Consider the following 22,394-nt stretch of genomic DNA (forward strand, 5'->3'; position numbering starts at 1 on the left):
GGTACGACTCACCCTCACCCAGAGCCAGGGTACAATAACGACAGGAGCACCAAGTGATAGCACTTTTGGCCCCTCCTGCTCACCATGGCTGCAACATTCTACTTTGGCGCAATCGGTAGACACTGCGTGTGATGGCGCACTCGAAACGAAAGCGCAATCCCTCACGAATGACGCCTCGAAAACGACCCAAATACGTCAATTCCAGCGACAGCGAACCACAAAGCCCGATATTTTGGGAGGCAGATTGTATCCTGGCTGAGCGAGTAGTGGGCGGCGTACGAAAGTACCATATCAAATGGAAAGGGATTGACCCAGCTACCGGAAAACCGTGGCCGACAAGTTGGGAGCCAGAGGGCAACGCGAACGGGCTGCTGCTTGCAGACTGGAACCAGAAGAAGGCATTACGTGCAGACGCCAGCACTGTCGAACAAAGCAGAACAAGGGGACCATCTGAGCAGCAGCAAGAAGCGGAACCATCACGGCGCATTCGCAACTCGCACGTTATAGACAGCAGCCCGGAGTGCGACCGCTTTGCCTCATCTACAGCGCCCTCAACACCTGTTCATAGTAGAGGTAGCAGCGCAAGTGTCACAGCTCCTTCGACCCATATCTCGCCGCATATAAGAATCGTACCACGCGGCGAGAGCCTAGAGAGAGACGATTACGAGCTCTTCTCGCAGCTTGCGTCGACACAGGATAAGAGTCAGGATACAGATCTCGACAGCTCGCAGCTGTTTGCGGCGCGGCCGCTATTGCGAACACGACCACGACCACGACCACGACCACGACCACACTCCTCAGGCATTGTCCCAGACTCGCAGAGCTCCACCAGTGAAGCGAGCTTTGTCCCCATCACGCAGCGCTCAGAATTCACCACTCAGCAGAGCACCAACACCAACGAATCCTATCTGGAAGAGGTGACAGAAGACTCGGTTAATACACCCCATTCACACTTGCACATGTATTTTACTAACGGGCGCTCGCAGGGTCTGCTCGACATTCTTCAAGAAGCCGCCTCGCGCGCCGCCTCGCCCGCTGTATCGATACCGGAAACCATCCCAGACACGGCTGCTGAAAATTCGCAAACCCAACGCCAGGAACTAGACAAGCCAGGCACACTTCAATTCGTGCAGCCTTCTGTAGAGGTGACACATGTGTCGGGCCAGCATCGTGACGACGTAGACGAACAGGAAGTTGCGCAAGTAGCCGATAGCCAGCGCCAAGACAACGAGCTTCCGGTACATCAAGACACCACGCTCGAGCCTTGGACAATTGCATCGCAACCGCAGTGCGACCAACAACAAGAATCATATATTTCGCACGAGCAGAGCTTTGGCCAAGTTGAAGCAAGCGCCTCGACAGGATTTGTCCATAGCGCAGACATAACAATCTCGACGGATCCCGCAACTACTGTGCTCGGTGATAAAAACGCCGAACGACTCCAAGGAAGCGACGCCATCAGCAATACAGTGCAAATCCGTCTTGGTCGGGTAGACGACGCGTCGCAGCCTCTAGTATCCCACCAAGCCATCGTGCGTGGGGACAGCCAGGGACGCCTAACCGAATCTTCGGTATCCGACCGTTCCCAACATCTGCTCCGCGAAGAACAGAACGCACAATTTATTCCTCTTGAGCTTCTTGAAGCAGAATTAAGCTCCCAGGAGGACACTACCCAAAGCATACGCCCGACAATCGAAAAGGACTACTGCACACACAGAGCAAGTTCAGAGTCCCGGCACGACTCGTCGCAAGAGAGCCCTGATCAGCCCTGTCGATCATTGGACCAAAGTGCTTCCCCAATCCCTTATTCACCAAGTTATTCTCTGAGAACGCAACACTCGCCCCCTCCACGTCCATTTACCCCTGTCCGCACATCGTCTCTGTCTATCATGGCGGGCGAAAGCACTGCAGAGATTGTCAAGCGGCAGTTGGATGAAGCATTGGCCAAGGCGTTGGCAGAAAATCCATTTACACCAAGGAAACGCTTCAACAAGGCGTCATTTATGGCTTCTATCAAAGCACCAGAGAGTCTGGCTACTACCACGACCAATTCCCCGACACCCTCAAGCAAGCAAATCAAGGCGAATGAGGGCACAAGATCACCCTCAGCTGTGCCAGACCACTCACCTATCACCCACGTCCCCACATCGCTGAGAAATGTCGCTTATGCACCTCCTGCCGAGGAAACTACGATTGCGGTATCGGTTGCTCCGCCAGAGCCCGTAGAGGTCGAAGCCGCAGTCTCAGCTGAGCCTACAGTGCCACCAGTACCTATATCAATAGTGTCTGAGGACATGGAAGTCAGCGATGCTGATGACGAAGACAATGAAAGCTTATTAAATGATGAGGTAGATCTCGCAGAGCAAGAGTACATCGTTCCTTTGTACATTCAGGGCCGACAGCGAAACATGTATACACAGTCTATTGCAGACAAGAAAGATGTGCTTGATCAATTTCTCAAAAATCACCGCCATTTCAACCCTGTTACGCAGATTGAAGACTTTCTGTCTTATCTCCGGGCAATAGAAACGCACATCGATCTTACATTCGCCGAAGCTGGAACGAGCTTTCAAGACGAGGCTTCGGCCACGCAGGTCGAACACGTCCATGACTGGACACTGGAAAACGCCACCAAATTTTTATTTCTACACACGCTCTTCCACAGGTTGCGGGATGACGAGCCACCAAAACATCTAGTGCTGGTCACTGAGAAGGATGACGATGAGCTCTTCAAGATTCTCAAGACCTTCTTCGAAGCCGAGTACATCAACTTCAACATGCCTACGAGAAACCACCGCGCAGATCGAGCGGACGTTGTAGGTAATTTGCTCGTCACGATTATTCCAAATAATACATCACCTGTCCTACGACCTGCAGATCTTATCGTCTGTCTAGATGGTGTCCAGGATGCGACACAGATCCGGAGGAAAAACTGGGCTAAATCTTCCGATCGGAACGTTGTGCCGGTAGTACACCTCGTCATTCCTAGGACTGTTGGTCATATTGAGCGCTATGTATTGGCGTCTTTGGACCAAAGGAATCGACTGCATACCATTTTAGCGACCTTAGCACAGCTGCGACCGGATATTGGCAGCGCTATTGATGACACAACGCCACAACCTACTGTCTGTGCTGAGTTGGTCGCCAGTTGGATCAAAGACCAGACAGAGGGGGCAGAGCAGAGCTGGCCTATACCGTCTATCGGAAGCTTCAAGGAAATCATTCAATTCCAAACGCAATTTTCTCAGGCCTCCACAGACTCCCCAGCAGCACCAGAGCGCATCAAGCGGCCACTAGTAAGTGATACTGGGAATCGACAAAGCGGGTGCATGTTAACATCTACGCAGGATAATGAGGACCTCGATCCCGCAAAGCGCATGCGCTTCACGCCTCAGCCACAGCCAGTATCTAGCTCGATCGACAAGGAACCTGAGATCACTCATATAAGTGACTCGATGCCTGGCACAGCACTTGACGAGCCAGATTTTCGCGTCCGACTGGCCCAACTGGAAGAAGCCTACAGAAAAGAGTACGAAAGCCGCAAAGCTGAAGAAAGGCGTTTCCGCGAACACGAGGAGTCATGGGACAGACAACAAACCATCCACGAGAATCTCGCACGCGAATACCGGATCCTAGTCAACAAACTACATGACACAGAGGCAAAGCTCGAGACGCAGACCAAGCAAAACGCCACCCTCACCGAGCGCCTCACCTCGCGAACGACAGAAGTGCGCGAGCTAAAGGGGCAGCTCGCAGAGCAGCGTGCAACGCATCTCCTCTCGCCCGAAAACCAAATCGCCGAAATTACTAATCTGCGTAATCTACTAGCCGCTGCGGTCGAAGAAAAAGACCGTGCAGTAAAAGCCTCATCCACCGCCAACAAGACGTTACAATACACATCAGAAGTCTACCGCGACGCCCAAACAGCAGCCTCGACGTCCACGGCCCGCATCACCGACCTCGAGGCTGAAAACGCTGAACTAAGCAAGGCGGCGTCGGGCGAAGCAGTCAAGTTGAAGGAGTTGCACCTTGGTCGTAGCTATGCCCTCCTCGAGGAGAAAGTCAAGAACTTGACCGCTGAGCTTGCGATTGTGAAAAAGGCGCTGCATACCAAGGAAGAAGAGGTACTCAGGCTGAGAACCGTGGGCCGACCTGGTATTGGTACCAGAGGCACGAGTGCGACGCCTCAACCGAAGATTCGGAGTAGAGCTGGTAGTCCCAGTTTGACGGGCGGTAGGGTTGCTAATTTGAGGAATGGGTGAGTGTGTGTGCTTGGGGACTTGCGTTGCGACGGCCTTATTTATTACTTTGATCTGGCATTTTCAACGACTTGCTTTTGTCTTGCTTTACTTGGGTTTGCATCATGTGTGTGCGGCCCGTTGGTGTGGCGGCGGTGGTTGGCGCTTGTATGGATAGATACCCACACGCAACACTTGCCAGCGTCGGAGGTTTCAATGGTCCCTTTTTCTGGAAGGATCTGCATATTGATCAATTGAATGATGCCATTATAATGTCTACCCACGCTCTTCACATGTGTGCATATGCAGACGTTTTGTTTCACGATGGCTTGTACTGCCTTCGGAGCGCATACACGAGCGTTCAGAGCGGGAATTTAGGTCGACATAGACTTCATTGGTATTGCTGGGGTCAGATGATCGTCCCACTCCCTCCATATGTTAACCTATGTATCTCACCATATACCGAAACTCCGTTCCCTTCGCCCACACATGTCCCTGATCTGTGGTATTATCCAACGCCATACATGTGTTTCAACGCCTCGGTCCGCTAATACCGTGATCTGGGCTTCTTCTCCCGCCCCTGCCTCCCCTGCCTCCTCCCCGTTGTCCACGGCCTTGACTTTGACCTTGACCTTGCTGGGGGTAGTTTCCGCGCTGTTGGTGTGGAATGTGATTGTCACCACGCCCTTGCGAATGTTGATACAGGGGCGGAGCATAATTGCCACGGCCTTGAGGTGTAGCGTAGTTACCACGACCCTGAGGCGGAGCGTAGTTTCCATGAGTCTGAGGTGGGCCAAAATTGCCACGCCCTTGACCTTGAGGCGGACCGTAGTTTCCACGATCACCATTCGGCACATAATCACCGCATCCACGCCCACCCATAAACAGACCCCTCTGTGGAAAACCTCCCCGCTGCACAAAGTCCCCTCTCCCCCTCGCATCACCGAACTGACCTCTGCACACTGGCGCACCTCCCAGTCCCCTCATTCCGCCACCGCCTCGCATCGGCCAGTATTCACGGCGAGCCCCACCATCAACACCAGAAGCATGCTCCAACATCGTCCTTAGCACCAGCGGACCCCCCTTCATCTCCCTAACCAAAACCAACGAACGACGCTCTCTAGGCTGCTGCCTGAGCACATTTCTAAACTCACCCAGTAAAGCAACGAGTTTACGCAACGGCTCCTCGTTCTTCTCTTCCCAGATCTTGATCCTGTCCATTGCGAGTTCGCGCTTGATACGCGTAACAGTACCAGTGTCTTTATCGTACGGCGCCGTGATAAGCAGCGGTGTACGGCCGAACCAGAGCTGGTCTTGACATGCAACGAGCGTGGGATTCAAGGGCTTGTAGGCTTGTGTTTTTAATTCTACGAGCTGGGCTGTGGGTACCATGTGACCTTTTTGTAGCACATTGATAGGTGCAGGAAAATTGAAGCGGGGGAGGTCTGCTAGGCCACCGCTTGCGAGGTCGGCTTCGGTGGCAGAGAGCTCGTCGGACACGATACCATCATCGTAGGCGTCTGCTTCGAAGCGACATACGACGTTGAGGGGACCCATACGGTAGCGGATTGCGCGGTAGTGGCTTGTTGCATCTTGCATGTCATCTGGGGTGCGGGTGAAGTGTTTTTCAAAGTTGAAGCCGTAGCTGTCGCCGTTGTTTCGTTTCCACCATCTGGATTCTTTGCGGATGATGACGAGGGTGTTGTGGACGAGATAGAGGTTAAGGCGCAGGGGTCCGTTGGCCTTGCCTTGGGTGAACTCGAGGAGTACGCGAAGGTTGTTTCGGTCGGCTAGTACGTCGATGTCGTTGAATGTGTAGCCGGGTCTCATGACACGTAGGGCGGCAAACATGGGGGAGTAGGGATCTCGGGGGCGACGCGCGTAGTTGTAGTCTGCGAATGAGAAGCCACTGTCTCGCTCCAGATTGTAGGGAAGAGGTCGAGGGGTCCATTTGGCGGGCTCGCCTGGGACGAAGATTGTGTTGGCGGTGGTGGAAAATTGCCAGTTGTAGCAACATAGCAGTTCCGGGTCTTGGTCCCATGAAACTGTTTCCCGTACTGGCTGGATTGTATCCAGGTCGATTGTCTTGACTACCTCGCCTGCGTCTCTTGCAATGACTTGATTGAAACGCTGCGCCTTCTTGGCGAGCTTTTCTTTCCTGGCTGTATCAACGACATCTTCTACAGCCTTGGGCTCGTTGGTTTCGTCTTCTCCAAGTACCGAGTCCTCATCCAATTCAATGTCCTCCTCTTCTTCAACTTCTACTTCTTCTGGTATTACCTCGTTATCAGCGACGCCGGAATTTGCTGCTGCTGCCGCTATAGGCGCATTTTGTAATTGTTGCCAATTACCCTGTCCCTGCAACGCCATGGCAATCTTTGTCTCAAAAGAAAGGGGTGTAGAATCCATGTTTGGCGCACTGGTAATAGAATCATTTGTCATGGGGAGATGCGCGCTCTTGGGTGCACGGTCCTCTGGTGGTGTAGCTGTTCCACGATCGGTTCTCGTGCGCTTGACTCCCGCAACGCGTTCTTCCCCGGCGTCCATCTTGCCAGAATCTATAGTATGATTACGTAAGTCATGTTTTATGTATGGGCGCGTTATCAAACATACCACACACGTTGGTGGGCTTTGTGTGCACGAGGACACGTGACGCTAAGACACTGCACAGTCGGCGGCGAAAAGTGAATGAAAGGCCTGCGGAGGCCCTCTCACACAAGGATGATGTTCGAAATGTAAAAATCAAGTCACAAGAAAGCAGGGTACAGATGACAGTGATAGAAGCGCAGACGGAGGGAATGTAATCCCATCTACACCGTGCTGTGGCGCAGATGCGCCGTCTGTGGACATAGGTAGGTAGTTACCCCATGTAGTAGTTCCGCGTACTAAGTTAGCGCGTTTTACTTTGAATTGTTTGTACCACCTCTACGTCTGTACATGATAGTTAGTTTATCACACTGCTGATTGCATACAAGCATAGTAGAGACCCAAATATGTAATCATGATTCAAAAGTATATCGTGTGTAGACAAGAGATGCTTCGTAATCGTGGTTCATCGTCGCTTCCATACCCATTGTCATACATTGTAGGATGTACTCTCAAGACTAATTGCCATAGCTTATTACCGTATCCGCCTCAAACGACAGCGCAGAGCGCCAGTCTTGGTCTAGGCGCGAAGCATGGCCGGATGTGGGGAAGGCGATCGTCCTCGCAACATCGGCGTGCTAGGCTTCAGCATGGGGCTCGATGTAGCACTCATAGCATCGAGACTGAGCTTGCTGATGGCATCGAGGTTACCCTGGACATCCTCCTCGGTGAGATCAAGCATCAGACGCAGATCGTTGGCCTTGAGTTTCTCTCCGAGCCCTACCATGAGCTGTTCCTTGTTGTTTGAGCCGGGTACGTCGTAGTAGTACCAACGGTATCCGATGTCCTCCAGCCGATGTGGTTCCTCCGGTACAGTGATCCTCGCGGCAACACGTCGTACATCCATGCCAAAAACACCCGATATGGTTGGCTCGGAGCCGATTCCTCCAAGATGAGCTTGACCTCTGCCACGTAGAGGCATGGGCACCTTTGCGTCCTGTTCGATGGGCATCTCGTTGATGCGATTTGAGGCGCCGGCGTCGCGGAGTTTGGCGCGCTTGAAAGTTGCATTCTTAAGCTCTGTCAAGCCCAAGACGATGTGTAGCGGCTTGCCAGCTTGTATCTGCTCGGCCATCCAGACGCGAGCCTCGGCATCCCCACATACGGCCTGGAAAGCTTTTGAGGGACTCTGACTTGTGCATTGTACCATCTGCTCTGCCTTTACGGTGATAAGGTTTGGCTGTCTGTATATCCTTCCCAGGTCGAACTTGGCGCCGTAGTTGGCCATGAAGCGACCCTCATTGTCGACCGAGTAGATGTCCTTGTAGCGTAGTTGGATGTGGAAGTCATTGAGGTCGTCGACTTCGGAATGTGCCTTGTCGGGGTAGAAGGAATCGCGTTCCGGGTGTAAGGGGTCTGTAAGCAGCTGACCAACCGAGAGTACGTCGGCGGGGAGGGGTTTGGGGAGGAGCGCGTTCTGCACCATGGTTGCGTGTCTAACTTGGGCTACGTCGTATCTTCAGTTGTGTTGGGGGGGACAAAGATGATGGAGTGTTGCGTCTCAGGGGAAGTGCCCAGGTTTGAAGCATACAGTAGGGAAAAGTATGGTGAGAGCGACCATGGCTACGAATCAGAGGTCGGCATCCCACCCGGTGGGCAGGAGCTTGGCTAATCTATACAGTAGCTGCATGTGCTACCAGACGTCACGTTCGTGGCTGCGACGTGCACATTGGGCCCAAAACTGCTCATCGAGCTCGATATAGACTTTTGACGTGTCTCTACTGATGAAATGTGAGGTTTGGCCGATGACATGTGTCACGTGCTCACGCGGTATCGGAGGAACCAAATTCCACTACGAACCCCCGGCCCGATGTAAGTGAACGGTCTGGCTCACGCCTGCGGCTGATGACGGCAAAAGCAAGCACAGTGCGTGGCATGCCGCCCCGCGTCGACCACTACATGTACATACAGCATTACATGATAAACCTGGAACTATACGCGAGATCGATCGGAGCCGCATCAAGACTTGGACGTCGCAGAGATTTTCGGAACAGCTTCATTACACATTAGCCGCCACATGCAGGCCTGTCAACGTCTTTCCGTCTTCAATCAAAAGCGAAGAATAGGACCGGCTTTGACCAAGCCTTGTGTGCCATGGGAAAGAGCTGAGTAACACTTATTGAACACCTAGTCTACCTCAGATTGGTCGACTTGACTTAGTCATGGCATGTCAGCGAGATTGGACAGCCACGTTACAGCACAGCCTGTATCCAATGCCACCAGCGGCGACAACATGTCTTTGTCAAACAGGTAATGGATGACAGTGCAGGCTATGCAAGCATAGTGGGGTTCCACCTTGGGATGAATGCCTTCTTGCGCGCGGGAAATGGCGCAGAGTCTCCGGAAAAGCGGATGCTCTAGCAACTAGGCGCGGGAATTGGCAATGCACCCGCGACAAAAATTGACGGCAAAGAACAAGAGCTAGATGCGCAAAAGTGAAGATTTCATGGGAAAGATACGATGGGCAGACGCGCCGAAGCAAAAGATTATGGGGCCCAAGCTCCATTAGAGCGAACTAACAGAGGGGCAGGAACGTCACGTCCGATTCATGCCACCAACACCCCCGTTGCTGGCCAGGATGCCAACGAGTGCGAACCCATCTTTCCACATTTTGATGCCATTGGCGAATCACGTCCAGAGCATGACGTGCGATTGCTCTTTAGGACGAGCCACACGTCACTCGCGACCCAACGCCCCTCACTAACCACTAACGCGACATTGTCCATTAAGTCCTTGCAGCTGAAGAGTACTTGAACCCCTCCGTGCCCCTCCATTTCACTCTCCATTCTCCTGATCATCACACTCAAACTTCCTCCAATCCCTTTATACCCATTTTCAAATCACACAACCGTCACAATGGTTCCCGTTCCCCAAGCAACCGAGCTCAAGGACCTTTTCAGCCTCAAGGGCAAGGTCGTCATCGTCACCGGTGCCTCTGGCCCTACCGGTATTGGCACAGAGGCTGCCCGAGGATGCGCTGAGTTCGGCGCCGACCTCGCCATCACCTACAACTCTCGCGCCGAGGGCGCCGAGAAGAATGCAAAGGAGATGAGCGAGAAGTACGGCGTGAAGGTCAAGGCCTACAAGTGCCAGGTCAACGACTACGCTCAGTGCGAGAAGCTCGTCCAGGACGTCATCAAGGACTTCGGCAAGGTCGATGTCTTCATTGCCAACGCTGGCAAGACTGCCGACAACGGTATCCTTGAGGCTTCCGTCGAGCAATGGAAGGAGGTCATCGAGACCGACTTGACCGGTACCTACAACTGCGCACGTGCCGTTGGTTTCCACTTCCGCGAGCGCAAGACCGGATCTCTCGTCATCACCTCCTCCATGTCCGGCCACATTGCCAACTTCCCCCAGGAGCAGACCTCATACAACGTCGCAAAGGCTGGATGCATACACTTGGCCAAGTCGCTTGCCAACGAGTGGAGGGACTTTGCCCGTGTCAACTCCATCTCCCCTGGATACATTGACACTGGCCTCTCCGACTTCGTTCCCCAGGACATCCAGAAGCTGTGGCACTCCATGATCCCCATGGGCCGTGACGCCAAGGCCACCGAGCTCAAGGGTGCTTACCTCTTCTTCGCATCTGATGCCTCATCTTACTGCACTGTAAGTCTTGATTACTAAAACTTCCCAAGTACAGTAGCTAACAATCCCAGGGTTCCGATCTCCTCATCGACGGTGGTTACTGCACCAGGTAAACGTATCGCTCCAACGGGAGGATACGTGCGGACGGAAATAGTAATAGCAGGCATGCCGGAAACTTTGATTTCATGTAGTTAACATCGTGATATCAATAAAGCTTCGCAGGTTCACATCAATACCTTTTCCCTTTCGCATTGGTCCAAGTCTTGTTTCGCTGTTTGCTGTGAACGGCTAATGGCGAGAAGTGATACGCGAAAGCTATTCGAGCGTTTCCAGCCTAATGTCTTCGCGAAGATTTGCATTGACTGCGAAGAGCTGTGGAATTTACAGTTCTTTCTTACCGGGCCGGTAGGGCTGAAAAAGCGGATGACGCGAGTTGGCTACTCGCCCCCGCAGATTGGCATGCGAGTCAGCGCGATCAGCGTCTCTCAGCCGCGGCATCTCAACAATTGCATCCATCAATATCAGGTAGTCGCGCAGCCATGTCTTCCCATACTATTCAACTCACACAATGTCGACGGCAAAACCACAGACAAACAATCCTCTTCCCTCCATAATGCCACCCCAGAAGATAGAAGCCTTTGGCAACCTCGGTCCCTGGAGCGAACCCTCATGGTACAACTCTCTCGCATCCCCCTACTACAACGACTCGCACAAGAAGCTCCGCAATGCACTCCGCACCTACATCGACACAAATATCAAACCGTATATGCTAGAATGGGAGGAAGCTGGTGAAGCACCCACGTCAGAGCGGCTCAAATGGGCACAGACGGGATTTTGCTTTGCAGACATCCCGGAGCCATACCGTCCTGGTAATGTACCGGGGCCGGCTGGTATACCTGTGGGGGAAATGGATTTGTTCCATTTCATGATCATGACAGATGAGACGAGTAGGATTGAAGGGGGTGTGGGCGTTGCGCTGGGTGGAGCCAGTGTAATTGGAGCACCGCCTATTGTACACCATGGGACGGAAGAGCAGAAGAAGATGTGGTTACCGGGCCTCTTTACTTGGGAGACGAGTTTCTGTTTGGGGATTACGGAGCCGGGTGGTGGGGCATGTGATCTCTCTAATTTACCACTTCCATCTCCCTACTCTATTCCTTTCGTCACGCCTCTTGATAGACAAACAGCATGCTAACATACCCACCCCAGTCCGACGTAGCCAACATCGAAACCACCGCTACAAAATCCTCTGATGGAAGCTATTACACAGTCAACGGCTACAAGAAATGGATCACCGGCATGCCCTGGGCCACACACATGACAACCGCCGTCCGTACCGGCGGCCCCGGCGCCTCGGGCCTCTCCGTTCTCGTCATTGCCACCAACTCCCCCGGCCTAGCACACCGCCGCATCCCCAACAGCGGGCAAAAAGCCGGGGGCGCCAGCTTCGTCGAACTCGACAACGTCCGCGTCCCAACCGCAAACCTCATCGGCGCCGAGAACGCCGGCTTCCCTATCGTGATGCGAAATTTCAACAAAGAACGCTTCATCATGGCCGTAGGATGTAACCGCAAAGCTAGAACCTGTCTCTCTGAATCCTTCGCTTACGCCCATACACGACGTACATTTGGTAAACCGCTAATCGCCAACCAGATCATCGCTAGTAAACTGGCGACGATAGCGCGGTATGTTGAATCGCATTGGGCGTGGCTAGAGCAGCTAGCATACCATATCCAGCATGCGGAGCTGGGGTGGCAGGACGCTAGTATCGCGGGACAGATTGCGTTAGCGAAGGTGCATGGGGGTCGGATCTTAGAGTTGGCGAATAGAGAGGCGCAACAGGTTTTTGGGGGCGCGGGGTATCAGAAGGGTGGGGGGCCGGGGCGGTGGTGGAGCAGATTAGTAGGGATTTGAGGATGCAGGTTGTGGGGGGTGGCAGTGAGGAGATTATTGCGGATTTGGCGGTTAGGCAGGAGGGGAAGATGGCGAGGGGAAGGGGGTGGAAGTTGTGAGGGAAGAGGTGTGGGGGTGGTGTAAAGGGGGTTATAGTCATCTATATGGCTTTTTTGGGCCTATCTTTGGTTAATAAATAGCTGTTTACATCTCCCCAGAAGACACCCCAACACTCTTCTCCTCCACATTCCCCCCGTCAAGCACCACTCTCACCCCCTCCTTTGTACCGCCTCCTCCCCACCGCACACCAACATCCATACTCTCCCCCGGCCAAAGTGTAATATAATTCTCGCTCCAAACAACCGGTACCGCATCCTCACCCTCCTTATCCACGAGATTCAATCGTAGAAAAACCGCTGGCACACTGCTCTTGTTCAGCAACGACACTTTCTTGCCGTCAAATGTTACATGCACGTCTGCGGGTGAGACACGTGACAGATCTGTGAGGTCTGAGAAGGATGTTACAGGCGTGGAGTACCAGGATGAGTTATCCCAGTCCATTTTGTCGGGGGTGGGTGCGATCCAGTAGGTTTTGTGGGAGAAGGGGGTGGTGGTAGTGTTGCTGGTAGATGAAGAACCGGTGGGTGTCGTGAGAAGAAGACGTAGTAACACTGTTTCGTTCCTCTTGCCCAAACCCCCTACTTCAAACATCCTCCTCACTTCCATGCCTTTCGTGTCAACGTCGACTTTCTTCTCCCACACCACAGCGCCGGTGAGACTAAGTACCTGAGCGTTGACATGCACGGTACTCTTTCCCTTCCTATGTGCAGCACTGCGCCGATCGATGAAGACTACATCTTTGGCCTGGTAGTCGTACACAAGGGTCTGAAGATCTTTCAATGCAGTCTGCACGCCGAAGAACGCGCCTTGGGGGTGCAGGTAGTAGTCAAAAAGATTCCAATGCAGCGCCGGCCACGCGTTATTCAGCATCCAATACACAAGCCCCGTAGCCGGTCGCTCGGCTATCCATCGGGAAAGGTAAGCTTCGAACTGCGATCTGGTAGCTTCATAATCCATCATCTGTGCCTTAAGCACATAATCCTTCAGACTAGTTGGTTTACCATAGCGCGCCCAAAGGGCATCGTTGTAAATGGAGCGAGTGTAAAACGAAGACGTGTTCGTGGACATGTGGTATAACCCCTTATCCGGTGCTTGCCACAAGTCACTTATATCGTCTTTGGATAAGAAACGGGTTAGAGAACCCAGTTCAGGGGTGCCGACGCCAGCACCAAGTTCAGAGCCGAAACCCGCTGCGCTGCCTAGACGGCCGTAGGGGTCATACCAGTAGTTTGGTGGGACCCAGTCGTAAGGGCCTTCCATTCTCATGCCCCCGCTTCCGAGGGCGTCGGGTGAGCCGCGTTTGCTGGCGGAAGCGATGATGGGGGTATCCCAGTTCTTGCTTTTGAGGGCGGAGAGGTAGATTTCTGTTGCTCGGTCGTCAGGCCAGAAGTCGCTGCCGACGAGGAAGCCGAGCATGCTGGGGTGAGGTTGCATCATTTCTGCTTCGTGGTTCATGGAGTGTTTTGCAATGGTGTAGTCTGCGTCCGACCATTTTGCGCCGCCACCTTCGTCGTTGTAAGACCAGCCTTCCCATTTGTCGCAGCATTCCCAACCTGCGAGGAGCATGATGCCCATTTCTGAGGCGAGCGAGTAGAGAAATGGGTGCTCTTGCTTGCCTTCTAGGCGGACAGTGTTTAGGCCCATGGCCAGGACGTATTCGAATTGGGCGCGTAACTTATCTTCGTTGAAGCGCAGGAACATGTCGGATGTGTAGCCTGCGCCGAGGACTTGGAATCGCTCTCCATTGACATGGAAGGTGGTGTCGTTGTACACGGTGTTCAGGGTTGATGTTACAGTGCGGATGCCGAAGCGGACGGAAGGTGTGATATCGGAAAGTGTGTTGGAAGTGGAAGCATTACACTGTACGCTATACAATGGCTGATCTCCCCATTGTCGTGGCCACCAAATTTTAGGATTATTGATTTCAACCGGAAGAGAAGCCGTCTCTTTTTGGCCGCTTCTGAGCTCAAACTTGACAGTTGCGGTTGAAGCTGCGACGCCGTCGGGGTCAATTACAGCGCAGTGAATTGTGCCGTTGGCACCTGTCTTCTTATTCATGTTCTTGACATCTAAGAAGATATCAATGTTTCCGTCAAGCGCCGCGCGTGTAGTCACTCTTGGACTGCTGATGCTCACTTGTCCCGTTCTTTTCAGTTCCACATCGCGCCAGATACCAGTGCCATTGTCCGGTGGGTACGGGTTCCAGTCAACGAAGCCAAGTGCAAAGTCTCGGTTGTAGTCGGTTGGATAGACTTTGATCAAGAGGACATTGTCTTTCCCATTGGGTTGTATCTTTTCGGTAATATCGTACTCCAGCCCCGTATAAGCACCAGCTTGCGTGTTCTTGTCGGCTACAAGTTTTCCATTAAGCCAGATATCTGCTCTTGACGAGATACCATTAGTCTTGAGCGTGTAGTAGTGGTTTGCTGTATCTTCTTTGCTCAAGATGCCTTCGGAGCGGTAGTACCATGGTACTCGGAACTGCGCTGTATTGACATCTTGCAGGTTGGTGGAGTAAAATAGGTCGTTCTCGTTATAAACATTATTCTCGATCAACGTGGCCATTAAAGTGCCCTTGGAGCCGATAGTATACCATGAAGAGGTGTCAATACCAGAGATAGAGAGCTCGGTGGCATTTCCATGTATCTTGGAAGATGATACAACCTTCCACGACGGGACCGGGGATGTGAGAGCGATGGAGCCTTGGGCAAGCAAAGCCACAGTAGTTTTTTGCATGAAAATCATCTGACAAATATCATTGCAATACAGTTCTCGCTGTTTTGCTGTAATCGGGAGGAAAGAACTGAATGGCAGATGTCATTTGGGATATCATGGCTTGCACTTGTCCGGGAAGGCACCATGCAGTGTAACCCTCTATGACTGACACGCTAGCTCTAGCTGTGCGGGGAAGCTTTAGGCCCGGAGTTCCCCGGTCTGCCGATTGGCTATTGGCCGTTAGCTAATGCAGACCATGTAATTAGTTGGTGATCATGCGGAGTAAACATGTTGAATGCATTACTCATTGCCCGACCCTTTTCTTGTTCTTCATTCTCTTTTGAAAGCTGTGGGTGGGGCTGTAGGTAAATCGTGTTGCTAACGATATCTATGTCTAGTTAGCGCTAAGTCTTGATCCGGGCTTTTTTGGAAATGTGGGGAGAAGTAAATTATGTGCCCGTGACGCCTTTTTGCGGCCGATTCTATGTCAACCAGTAACGACCACCAGCAAAAACCCTAGAGCTGAACAAAGAGAACATATTGGATTCTGGAGAGCTGAATCAATGTTGAACACCGCTGCAGAAGAAGCACATTGATTTGCCTTGCCCAGCTGAATCGGCATCTTCGTCGACAAGCTGATAGCTTTGGAGATAGGCGCTCAGTTGTGCAGCTTTGTTCAGCCGAGCTGATATGAAATCCTGTTTACTGACACGCCTAGGTTCCACGATACTATACACAGCAGTCCTCAGAGTCACTTAAGTCTCAATCAGCTCTATAGTACTCGCTCAGCTGTCACAAGGAGTCAGATTTCTAATCAGCTTCTCAGCTGTCGTATCTTTCGCACGACTGGTTGTGAAGTAAGTCAATCACATCATGGAATGTTTTGCGCCACGAACTTGGTTAAGACACACTCGTGGGAGCACTAGATAATCATACAAGTCTAGACTGGACATTAAGTGTGACCTACATGAGTATATATAGAAGCTCACACTATCTGTACCTTTGAACATATCGCAGAACAGAGGCAGCGGATACATCACAGTCTACTTCGCCTTTTTTCTGGTCCCACACAGCTTACACTTGTTATTCACGATCCGTATGCACATACCCCTAATTACATACACATCTTCTTTTGTCACCAGCAATTCTTCCCTCGATTGTTCTTTCGTCAATCATTTGCCATGCGTCTGATAAAGCTCAAAGACAACGGCGAGCTCGTCCTGACGAATTTCTACAAGGACATCCCCTCTTATGCGATCTTATCGCATACTTGGGGAGATGCAAACGACGAGGTTACTCTGCAAGAGTTCATGGATGGTTCTGGGAAAACGAAATCTGGATACAGGAAAATACAGTCCTGCGCGGCGCAAGCCGCTTCCGAAGGACTGCAATACACCTGGGTAGACACCTGCTGCATTGATAAAACGAGCAGTGCCGAATTATCGGAGGCGATCAACTCAATGTTCAACTGGTATCAGGATGCAATCATCTGCTACGGATATCTGTCTGATGTTGACGATTTTTGGGGGCTGGACTCGAGTAGATGGTTCAAACGAGGGTGGACACTCCAGGAGCTTCTCGCACCCAAGATGATGGTCTTCTACACCCGCAACTGGAACAAGATCGACACTAGACTCAACTTGGCTCCCACTATTTCTCGAATCACGCGTATACCTCCTGAAGTCTTCAAGAACGATTTCACAGGAAAATACAGTGTTGCTCAGATTCTCTCTTGGGTGGCAGGGCGACAGACGACAAGAGAGGAAGATATCGCGTATTGTCTTCTTGGACTACTTGGAGTCAACATGCCGTTGCTGTACGGCGAAGGTTCTCGGGCATTCGAACGTCTACAGGAAGAGTTTATGAAAAGGTCGACCGATCATACTTTGTTCACCTGGCGGGGCGCTGGAACGGAAAGGGGTCCGCTCGCACAATCCCCTGAAGAGTTACGAGATTGTCGGGGCTTCGTGGAAGGGAAACAGGACTCAACGGATTTCTCGATGACCAACAGAGGTCTCCGCATTAACTTGCCTATTGTGGAAGGCAAAGGGGGAAGCCTTGTTGCCATCTTGAATTGTGTTGACGCAGAAAACCGTCGCCTAGGCATATATCTGAAAAGAACGCGCCCTGATGTGTATCATCGGATTCGCTGTGCAGATGAACTTCCCATGATCGATAGTGATGAGGAACTTCCTACACCAGAGACTCTGTACATCGTGCCAGCGGCTCCACGTACCCTTGGTCGCGATCGATGGCAGCCAAATCCGGCCGAGTACACATTCAAGGTGGACTTCAGATCAGTTTCGCTGAACGGCTTTTCTCTTCAGCAACATTACAGCCCCGTTTCGGACAACCGTTGGAACATTTCAGGCTCTAACGGTGGTTTCTTGGAATATACTGCCATAGGAAGCGGCAATTATGGTGGCCTCCTGTTCAACAATCTTGAGACAGGTGAAGAGTTTGTTGTGATTGTTGGAATTCACAATTACAAAACCTGGTTGGATATTACCACTATCGGTCCAAGTGAGACTTTCGAACACGCCGTGGACGAATATTACCACTTTCGCGAGAAGCACGATGGTAACAAAATTGCGTGCAGGTGTGAGATGCAATGGAAAGCATTAGATCGAATGAGGAAATCTCTTTCGCGCGGAATGTCAGCTTCTGCCATGATCGAAAACGGTGAATCAAAGCACCAGTTTGTAGTGAAGGTATCTGTAGGCAAAGAATGAAAACATCAGCAAGTTTCGATGTCGTCAGGTTCAAACAGCGCATGTGTAGCCTAAGGAGGCAAAACAATCCCAGACAGTCTTCATCGAACATTGAAACGTAACTTGAGCACCGTGAGGAAATCCAAGGAATGAATGGTGGATAGTACTATTGTAGGTTGGAAGTGGTGGAGAGATGATGGTACCACCACACCGGCCCGAGCTTGGTTAGCTCCGAGGTACAGCTCCAAGCTCCCCGCAATCGTCATCTTATCCCATCTTCACCATGTAAGGCAAACAGCATCAACCCAGGACCTGGGCTCCAAGTCCTCTTCAATACACTGAAAAGCCCAGTCCGCCCTCAGCTACGGCCAAAATAACTTACAATGTTGCTCCTCGGCCTCACGGGCTCCATCGCGACTGGCAAATCGACCGTCTCATCGCTCCTCTCTAAACCACCGTATTCGCTGCCGGTAGTAGATGCCGACCTCATTGCGCGACAAGTAGTTGAGCCGGGCACTGCAGGTTATAATGCCATTGTCAAGTACTTCTCGCCCACTACACCAGACTTGCTCCTTCCCGATGCGACACCAAAAGGACGCCCGCTGAACCGGCCAGCACTAGGACGGAGGGTCTTTGGCGGAGGAGAGGAAAAAGAGCGCGACAGGAAGATGCTAAATAGCATCGTTCACCCTGCAGTGCGTAAAGAGATGTACAAACAAATGGTATGGGCGTACCTGCGAGGCCACTGGGCCGTCGTGCTAGACGTCCCTCTCCTCTTCGAGAGCGGCTGGGAACGCTATTGCGGCACCATCCTCGTTGTCGGTGTCTCCGATCCCGCGATACAAATACAGCGACTGCGAGCCCGTGACGCACATCTCACTGAGGAGGATGCGCGCAACCGTGTGATGAGTCAAGGTGATGTGCGCGAAAAGGCAGAGCGCTGTCTGCGAAGAGGTCCGGGCAAGGGCGTGGTAGTCTGGAACGATCACGATAGAGCATACCTAGAAAAGGAGATTCAGAGGGTCATGCAAGACGTTCGGAGCCAGAGCCCACGATGGTGGAGTTTTCTGCTCTGGGTCTTTCCACCGTTTGGTGCCATGGCGGGTTTGTGGAGCTGGTACAAAATGCGCAATGTGCAGTTGCAGTGGGAACAAGAGAAGAAGCGGGAAAAGGCCAAGCTGTAGCCCGTGGTTTAATGTGCTACTCCATATGTCTTTGCTTCGAAGACGCGGGAGGGTCGGTGCTGGTGCGTGTTGGTGTTTGTTGGATGTGCGCATATATATATCTAGCAATTGGCAGCACGGATGCTGTATCACGATCAATGTTTTTCAAGTCTCGACGTGTGTATGATCATGTCTCGCAAGTCTGTTCATCGTCCATGTGTGCGCATCCCGATATGCAGCAAGGCTAGTCTTCACCTTCACTCTCATTCGGCTATCGCAGACATGCCATCGTCAAAGACCCCTCAAAAGCACCGACTCTTCTTCATTCGCCCCGCCAATCGCAAAGCTCCAAAGCAAAAGCGCTCTGCAGGCTACAACACCTACCTCTGTGAACCCTCATGGTGCACTCCTCATAATACATCCCAACACAACCGCGCTGCCATGAGCGCCATAACACCACAGTCCTACGTCGATGATGGCGCATCATTCACCAAACGCACACCCCATGGCCTGTCCAAACACCACGTCGCGAAATGGATCTCCAGCGGCTCAGACACGTCTGGGTATACGGGAAGCTTCATCGATGATGGCGCAGACATGCAGTTCCGTGATGATGCAACGCCTGGGTTTGGGACAATTGACAAGCGCTTCTACAAGCAGAAGAAGCCTCAGGAGCCCAAGTTTGGCTACGAGAAGATATGGAACGAACATGTACAGAAAGCCGTCACTGGGGATGTGCAGCGCAACTTGAACAAGGTCCGAGGGCTGGGTGGTATACAGGTCAAGAAGAGACACGATGGCCGCGGTGGAGATGGACATGGGAACGAGAGAGGGAAAAAGAAGGAGGAGAGCATCACTGTGCCTGCGCCGCCTCAATGGGCGACATTCGTGATTAGGGCGGATGACGGACGTGTTATTGTCGTGGATAAGGACGGAGATTTTGATTCTGGACCTCCAGCGGAAGCTGAAATTGAGCGACCGAAGCCTTGGGTTAAAGCTGCGTCTACCGTCGTACCGCCATCTTCTACTGGGATGTCGGCTCCATCATCTCCACCAAAGCATCGAGTATTTGGTAGTACGTCAAAAGGCCATACGAAAGACCGACCGGACAAGCAAAGCAAGACAAAGAAGTACAAGAAATCGCAAACCACCCCGCCAAAGATCCTCACACCCATCCCTGAATCTGAGTACGAAGATGGATATGTGTCGGCCACTGAACTCATCGGCTCACCTACCAACTTCCTCATGACAGGGGGTGCGAGCGGCTGGCTTTCAAGGGGAGGTACATACATATCCTCTCCGGCTGTGTCTGTGAGTGATGGGTATGGGCATATCAGTCCCGAATCAAAGGGCAGGAATGTGAGAGACGGCTACAGGTATGTGCGCCCAAATGCATATGGGAAAATGGGGAGTGGCACATACGGGTATGAACAAATATCAACCGATGGAATGAGCAAGACAACGTCAGACCGATCGTGGAACGGTGGACAACTCGAGAATGCATGGGAAGACCAAAAAGCGAGCCATGCGTATGGCAGCGAGCGATCACACCAACACAGCTCGAATGGAAAGTGGCGAGACGAGAAGACAAGAATTGATGATAGTTCAATGAAGAGCCACTCCACCTACAAACCACCTACCGTTGAAGACGCACCCGACACTGCGTCGGAAGGCAACGCTGCCGCAGGCTGGGGAAGAGGCGGTAAAAAGAGTGGCAGTGTTCAAAGCTCACTCAACACCGAGAAACTCAACGAGTCGGCGTGGAACGTGCCTCATCCCCACACCTGGGCAATGGACGGGAAGCCACCTAGTGAACAAAGCTGGGACAGCAGACCCAAAGCCGCCGACAACCCTAGTTGGACCGGTATCCAGCCTCGTGCCTTTCCTCACCAGCCTGCCAATAGTCCAATTATAAGCCCGGTGAGCAGCGAGGCGACTTGGGATGGATTTGAGCGGTTGAAAACGCTTAGTGATGTCAGTGTCGTGGGTTCAGGGAGTGGACGCGAGTCACAGGGTGGTGGAAATTGGAGCCAGAGATCGAGCCGCCCGCCATCTGAACACGAAAGCCGATCAAGCCACAGAAACAGTGCAAAATGGGAAGCCGATCAAGCAGGATGGGCAGGAAGTCAAACTAGCAAAAGGAGTCAACCAAAAAGCCACAGAAGCAAAGAATGGTCCGGCAATCAAGCTGAGAGCTGGAGCGACCATAAAGTTACCACTGGCGTTGATGGAGGCTGGGACGCCAATGGTGAGACAGAGTATGCGAATGGCTTCGACGAGGAAAACGATACTTATTTGAACGAGAATTGGGGCGGAATTCCGGTGCGTGTAGGGGGTCGGGCGCGGAGCGGGAGTCCGAGAAAGCATGTCGTGCAGGGCTGGGATTAGAGTTTGAAGGTGGGGAGTGCGATGATGACACTGGCAAGAAGAGAAAAGAAGCAGAGAAAAGGAAGGAAAAAGAAAAGGACGGGTCATGCGAACGACTGTCGCGTGGGCTTGCTCCGATCAGACACATGGAGAGGAGTGCGATACTTGAGGTGCATATGAAGTTATGCGAGTCCTAGCAGCGCTACAGCAATCAAACTGCAGTGGAGAAAGCAACAGGTACATGACAAGCTGTGATGCATCAACCTCACGTATATGCCGCCTCGTCGCGGTCGCCAAAGGGAAGATGCGTGCATATATATGCGCGTCGAAACACGACGGCCAGCATCGTGGTACTGGGAGGCTGAGCCGAGCCCAAACTAGCGAATTAACCAACCACCTATGACATAGCTGTCTCACTCCAAACGGTGCTTCTGCACGTACTAAAGTCTCAGCGCAGCGGCGGGGCCCAGGATACGCGCAGCGGAAAGTAGGTATAGGCACCGAGTTCACGTCGACGTCGCGAGCGCGCGACCGCGTTCTCGTGGCGCAATTCATGCACTACCACGGGCCTTGGGCGCTTCCCAGCCAGTTAATTCAACTTAATTGCATGGCTCGAGTCCGTCCCAAAGGTTAGAGCTTGTAATTCCGCTGGGTTTCGGGAGTTTCGGAGTGGTATCCTTGCGTCGGTGGAGAAGGCTGGACGCGCGCAAGTGCCCCTAGATGCGTGAAGTACACGCTAGGTTCATTGGGCCTACGCGTTGCAGGTGCTTAAGTTACGGATTACAGCTACCTTCTCCTACCTCCTCCTTCTTGCTCCAGATTCTTGGTTGTGCATTTACGTTCTCTATCGTCGACCATTATCTCTTGAAAAGTTGTCAGAGCGCTACAAGGCCTTTGTTTTTGTTTTGCTCCGCGGGCTTTGGGCTGAAACGGGATACGTCGAGTTCACA

The 22,394-nt window shown here is 52.3% G+C and overlaps 11 protein-coding genes across 11 annotated transcripts; 7 read left to right on the forward strand and 4 right to left on the reverse strand.

Moving 5' to 3' along the window:
* Positions 1 to 167: 167 nt before the first annotated feature.
* On the forward strand, positions 168 to 4,262 carry PtrM4_131330 (HDA2-3 multi-domain protein; the record flags this gene model as incomplete). Its single annotated transcript, XM_066109029.1, has 4 exons — positions 168 to 702; positions 802 to 932; positions 987 to 3,296; positions 3,348 to 4,262. The coding sequence occupies 4 exons, from the start codon at positions 168 to 170 to the stop codon at positions 4,260 to 4,262; spliced, it is 3,891 nt and encodes a 1,296-aa protein (XP_065961021.1).
* Positions 4,263 to 4,690: 428 nt separating this feature from the next.
* On the reverse strand, positions 4,691 to 5,086 carry PtrM4_131340 (uncharacterized protein; the record flags this gene model as incomplete). Its single annotated transcript, XM_066109030.1, has 1 exon — positions 4,691 to 5,086. One exon carries the CDS (start codon positions 5,084 to 5,086, stop codon positions 4,691 to 4,693), a length of 396 nt encoding a protein of 131 aa, XP_065961022.1.
* Positions 5,087 to 5,323: 237 nt separating this feature from the next.
* On the reverse strand, positions 5,324 to 6,785 carry PtrM4_131350 (uncharacterized protein; the record flags this gene model as incomplete). Its single annotated transcript, XM_066109031.1, has 3 exons — positions 5,324 to 5,331; positions 5,393 to 6,464; positions 6,519 to 6,785. The coding sequence occupies 3 exons, from the start codon at positions 6,783 to 6,785 to the stop codon at positions 5,324 to 5,326; spliced, it is 1,347 nt and encodes a 448-aa protein (XP_065961023.1).
* Positions 6,786 to 7,404: 619 nt separating this feature from the next.
* Positions 7,405 to 8,310, reverse strand: PtrM4_131360 (uncharacterized protein; the record flags this gene model as incomplete). The annotated part of the gene is made up of 1 exon (XM_001941153.1): positions 7,405 to 8,310. The coding sequence occupies one exon, from the start codon at positions 8,308 to 8,310 to the stop codon at positions 7,405 to 7,407; it is 906 nt and encodes a 301-aa protein (XP_001941188.1).
* A 1,430-nt stretch (positions 8,311 to 9,740) lies between these two features.
* Positions 9,741 to 10,588, forward strand: PtrM4_131370 (FabG, Dehydrogenase with different specificities (related to short-chain alcohol dehydrogenase); the record flags this gene model as incomplete). The annotated part of the gene is made up of 2 exons (XM_001941154.2): positions 9,741 to 10,496; positions 10,547 to 10,588. 2 exons carry the CDS (start codon positions 9,741 to 9,743, stop codon positions 10,586 to 10,588), a joined length of 798 nt encoding a protein of 265 aa, XP_001941189.1.
* A 500-nt stretch (positions 10,589 to 11,088) lies between these two features.
* Positions 11,089 to 11,670, forward strand: PtrM4_131380 (uncharacterized protein; the record flags this gene model as incomplete). Its single annotated transcript, XM_066109032.1, has 1 exon — positions 11,089 to 11,670. One exon carries the CDS (start codon positions 11,089 to 11,091, stop codon positions 11,668 to 11,670), a length of 582 nt encoding a protein of 193 aa, XP_065961024.1.
* Positions 11,671 to 11,774: 104 nt separating this feature from the next.
* Positions 11,775 to 12,139, forward strand: PtrM4_131390 (uncharacterized protein; the record flags this gene model as incomplete). The annotated part of the gene is made up of 2 exons (XM_066109033.1): positions 11,775 to 12,039; positions 12,129 to 12,139. 2 exons carry the CDS (start codon positions 11,775 to 11,777, stop codon positions 12,137 to 12,139), a joined length of 276 nt encoding a protein of 91 aa, XP_065961025.1.
* Positions 12,140 to 12,194: 55 nt separating this feature from the next.
* Positions 12,195 to 15,233, reverse strand: PtrM4_131400 (LacZ, Beta-galactosidase-beta-glucuronidase; the record flags this gene model as incomplete). The annotated part of the gene is made up of 2 exons (XM_001941156.2): positions 12,195 to 12,237; positions 12,577 to 15,233. The coding sequence occupies 2 exons, from the start codon at positions 15,231 to 15,233 to the stop codon at positions 12,195 to 12,197; spliced, it is 2,700 nt and encodes an 899-aa protein (XP_001941191.2).
* Positions 15,234 to 16,384: 1,151 nt separating this feature from the next.
* PtrM4_131410 (HET domain containing protein) lies at positions 16,385 to 17,935 on the forward strand (the record flags this gene model as incomplete). Its single annotated transcript, XM_001941157.2, has 1 exon — positions 16,385 to 17,935. One exon carries the CDS (start codon positions 16,385 to 16,387, stop codon positions 17,933 to 17,935), a length of 1,551 nt encoding a protein of 516 aa, XP_001941192.1.
* A 362-nt stretch (positions 17,936 to 18,297) lies between these two features.
* On the forward strand, positions 18,298 to 19,098 carry PtrM4_131420 (CoaE, Dephospho-CoA kinase; the record flags this gene model as incomplete). The annotated part of the gene is made up of 1 exon (XM_001941158.2): positions 18,298 to 19,098. One exon carries the CDS (start codon positions 18,298 to 18,300, stop codon positions 19,096 to 19,098), a length of 801 nt encoding a protein of 266 aa, XP_001941193.1.
* A 261-nt stretch (positions 19,099 to 19,359) lies between these two features.
* On the forward strand, positions 19,360 to 21,465 carry PtrM4_131430 (uncharacterized protein; the record flags this gene model as incomplete). The annotated part of the gene is made up of 1 exon (XM_001941159.2): positions 19,360 to 21,465. One exon carries the CDS (start codon positions 19,360 to 19,362, stop codon positions 21,463 to 21,465), a length of 2,106 nt encoding a protein of 701 aa, XP_001941194.2.
* Positions 21,466 to 22,394: the final 929 nt, after the last annotated feature.

Source organism: Pyrenophora tritici-repentis, chromosome 7 (genome assembly GCF_003171515.1).
Source record: "Pyrenophora tritici-repentis strain M4 chromosome 7, whole genome shotgun sequence".
Lineage (NCBI taxonomy): Eukaryota > Fungi > Ascomycota > Dothideomycetes > Pleosporales > Pleosporaceae > Pyrenophora > Pyrenophora tritici-repentis.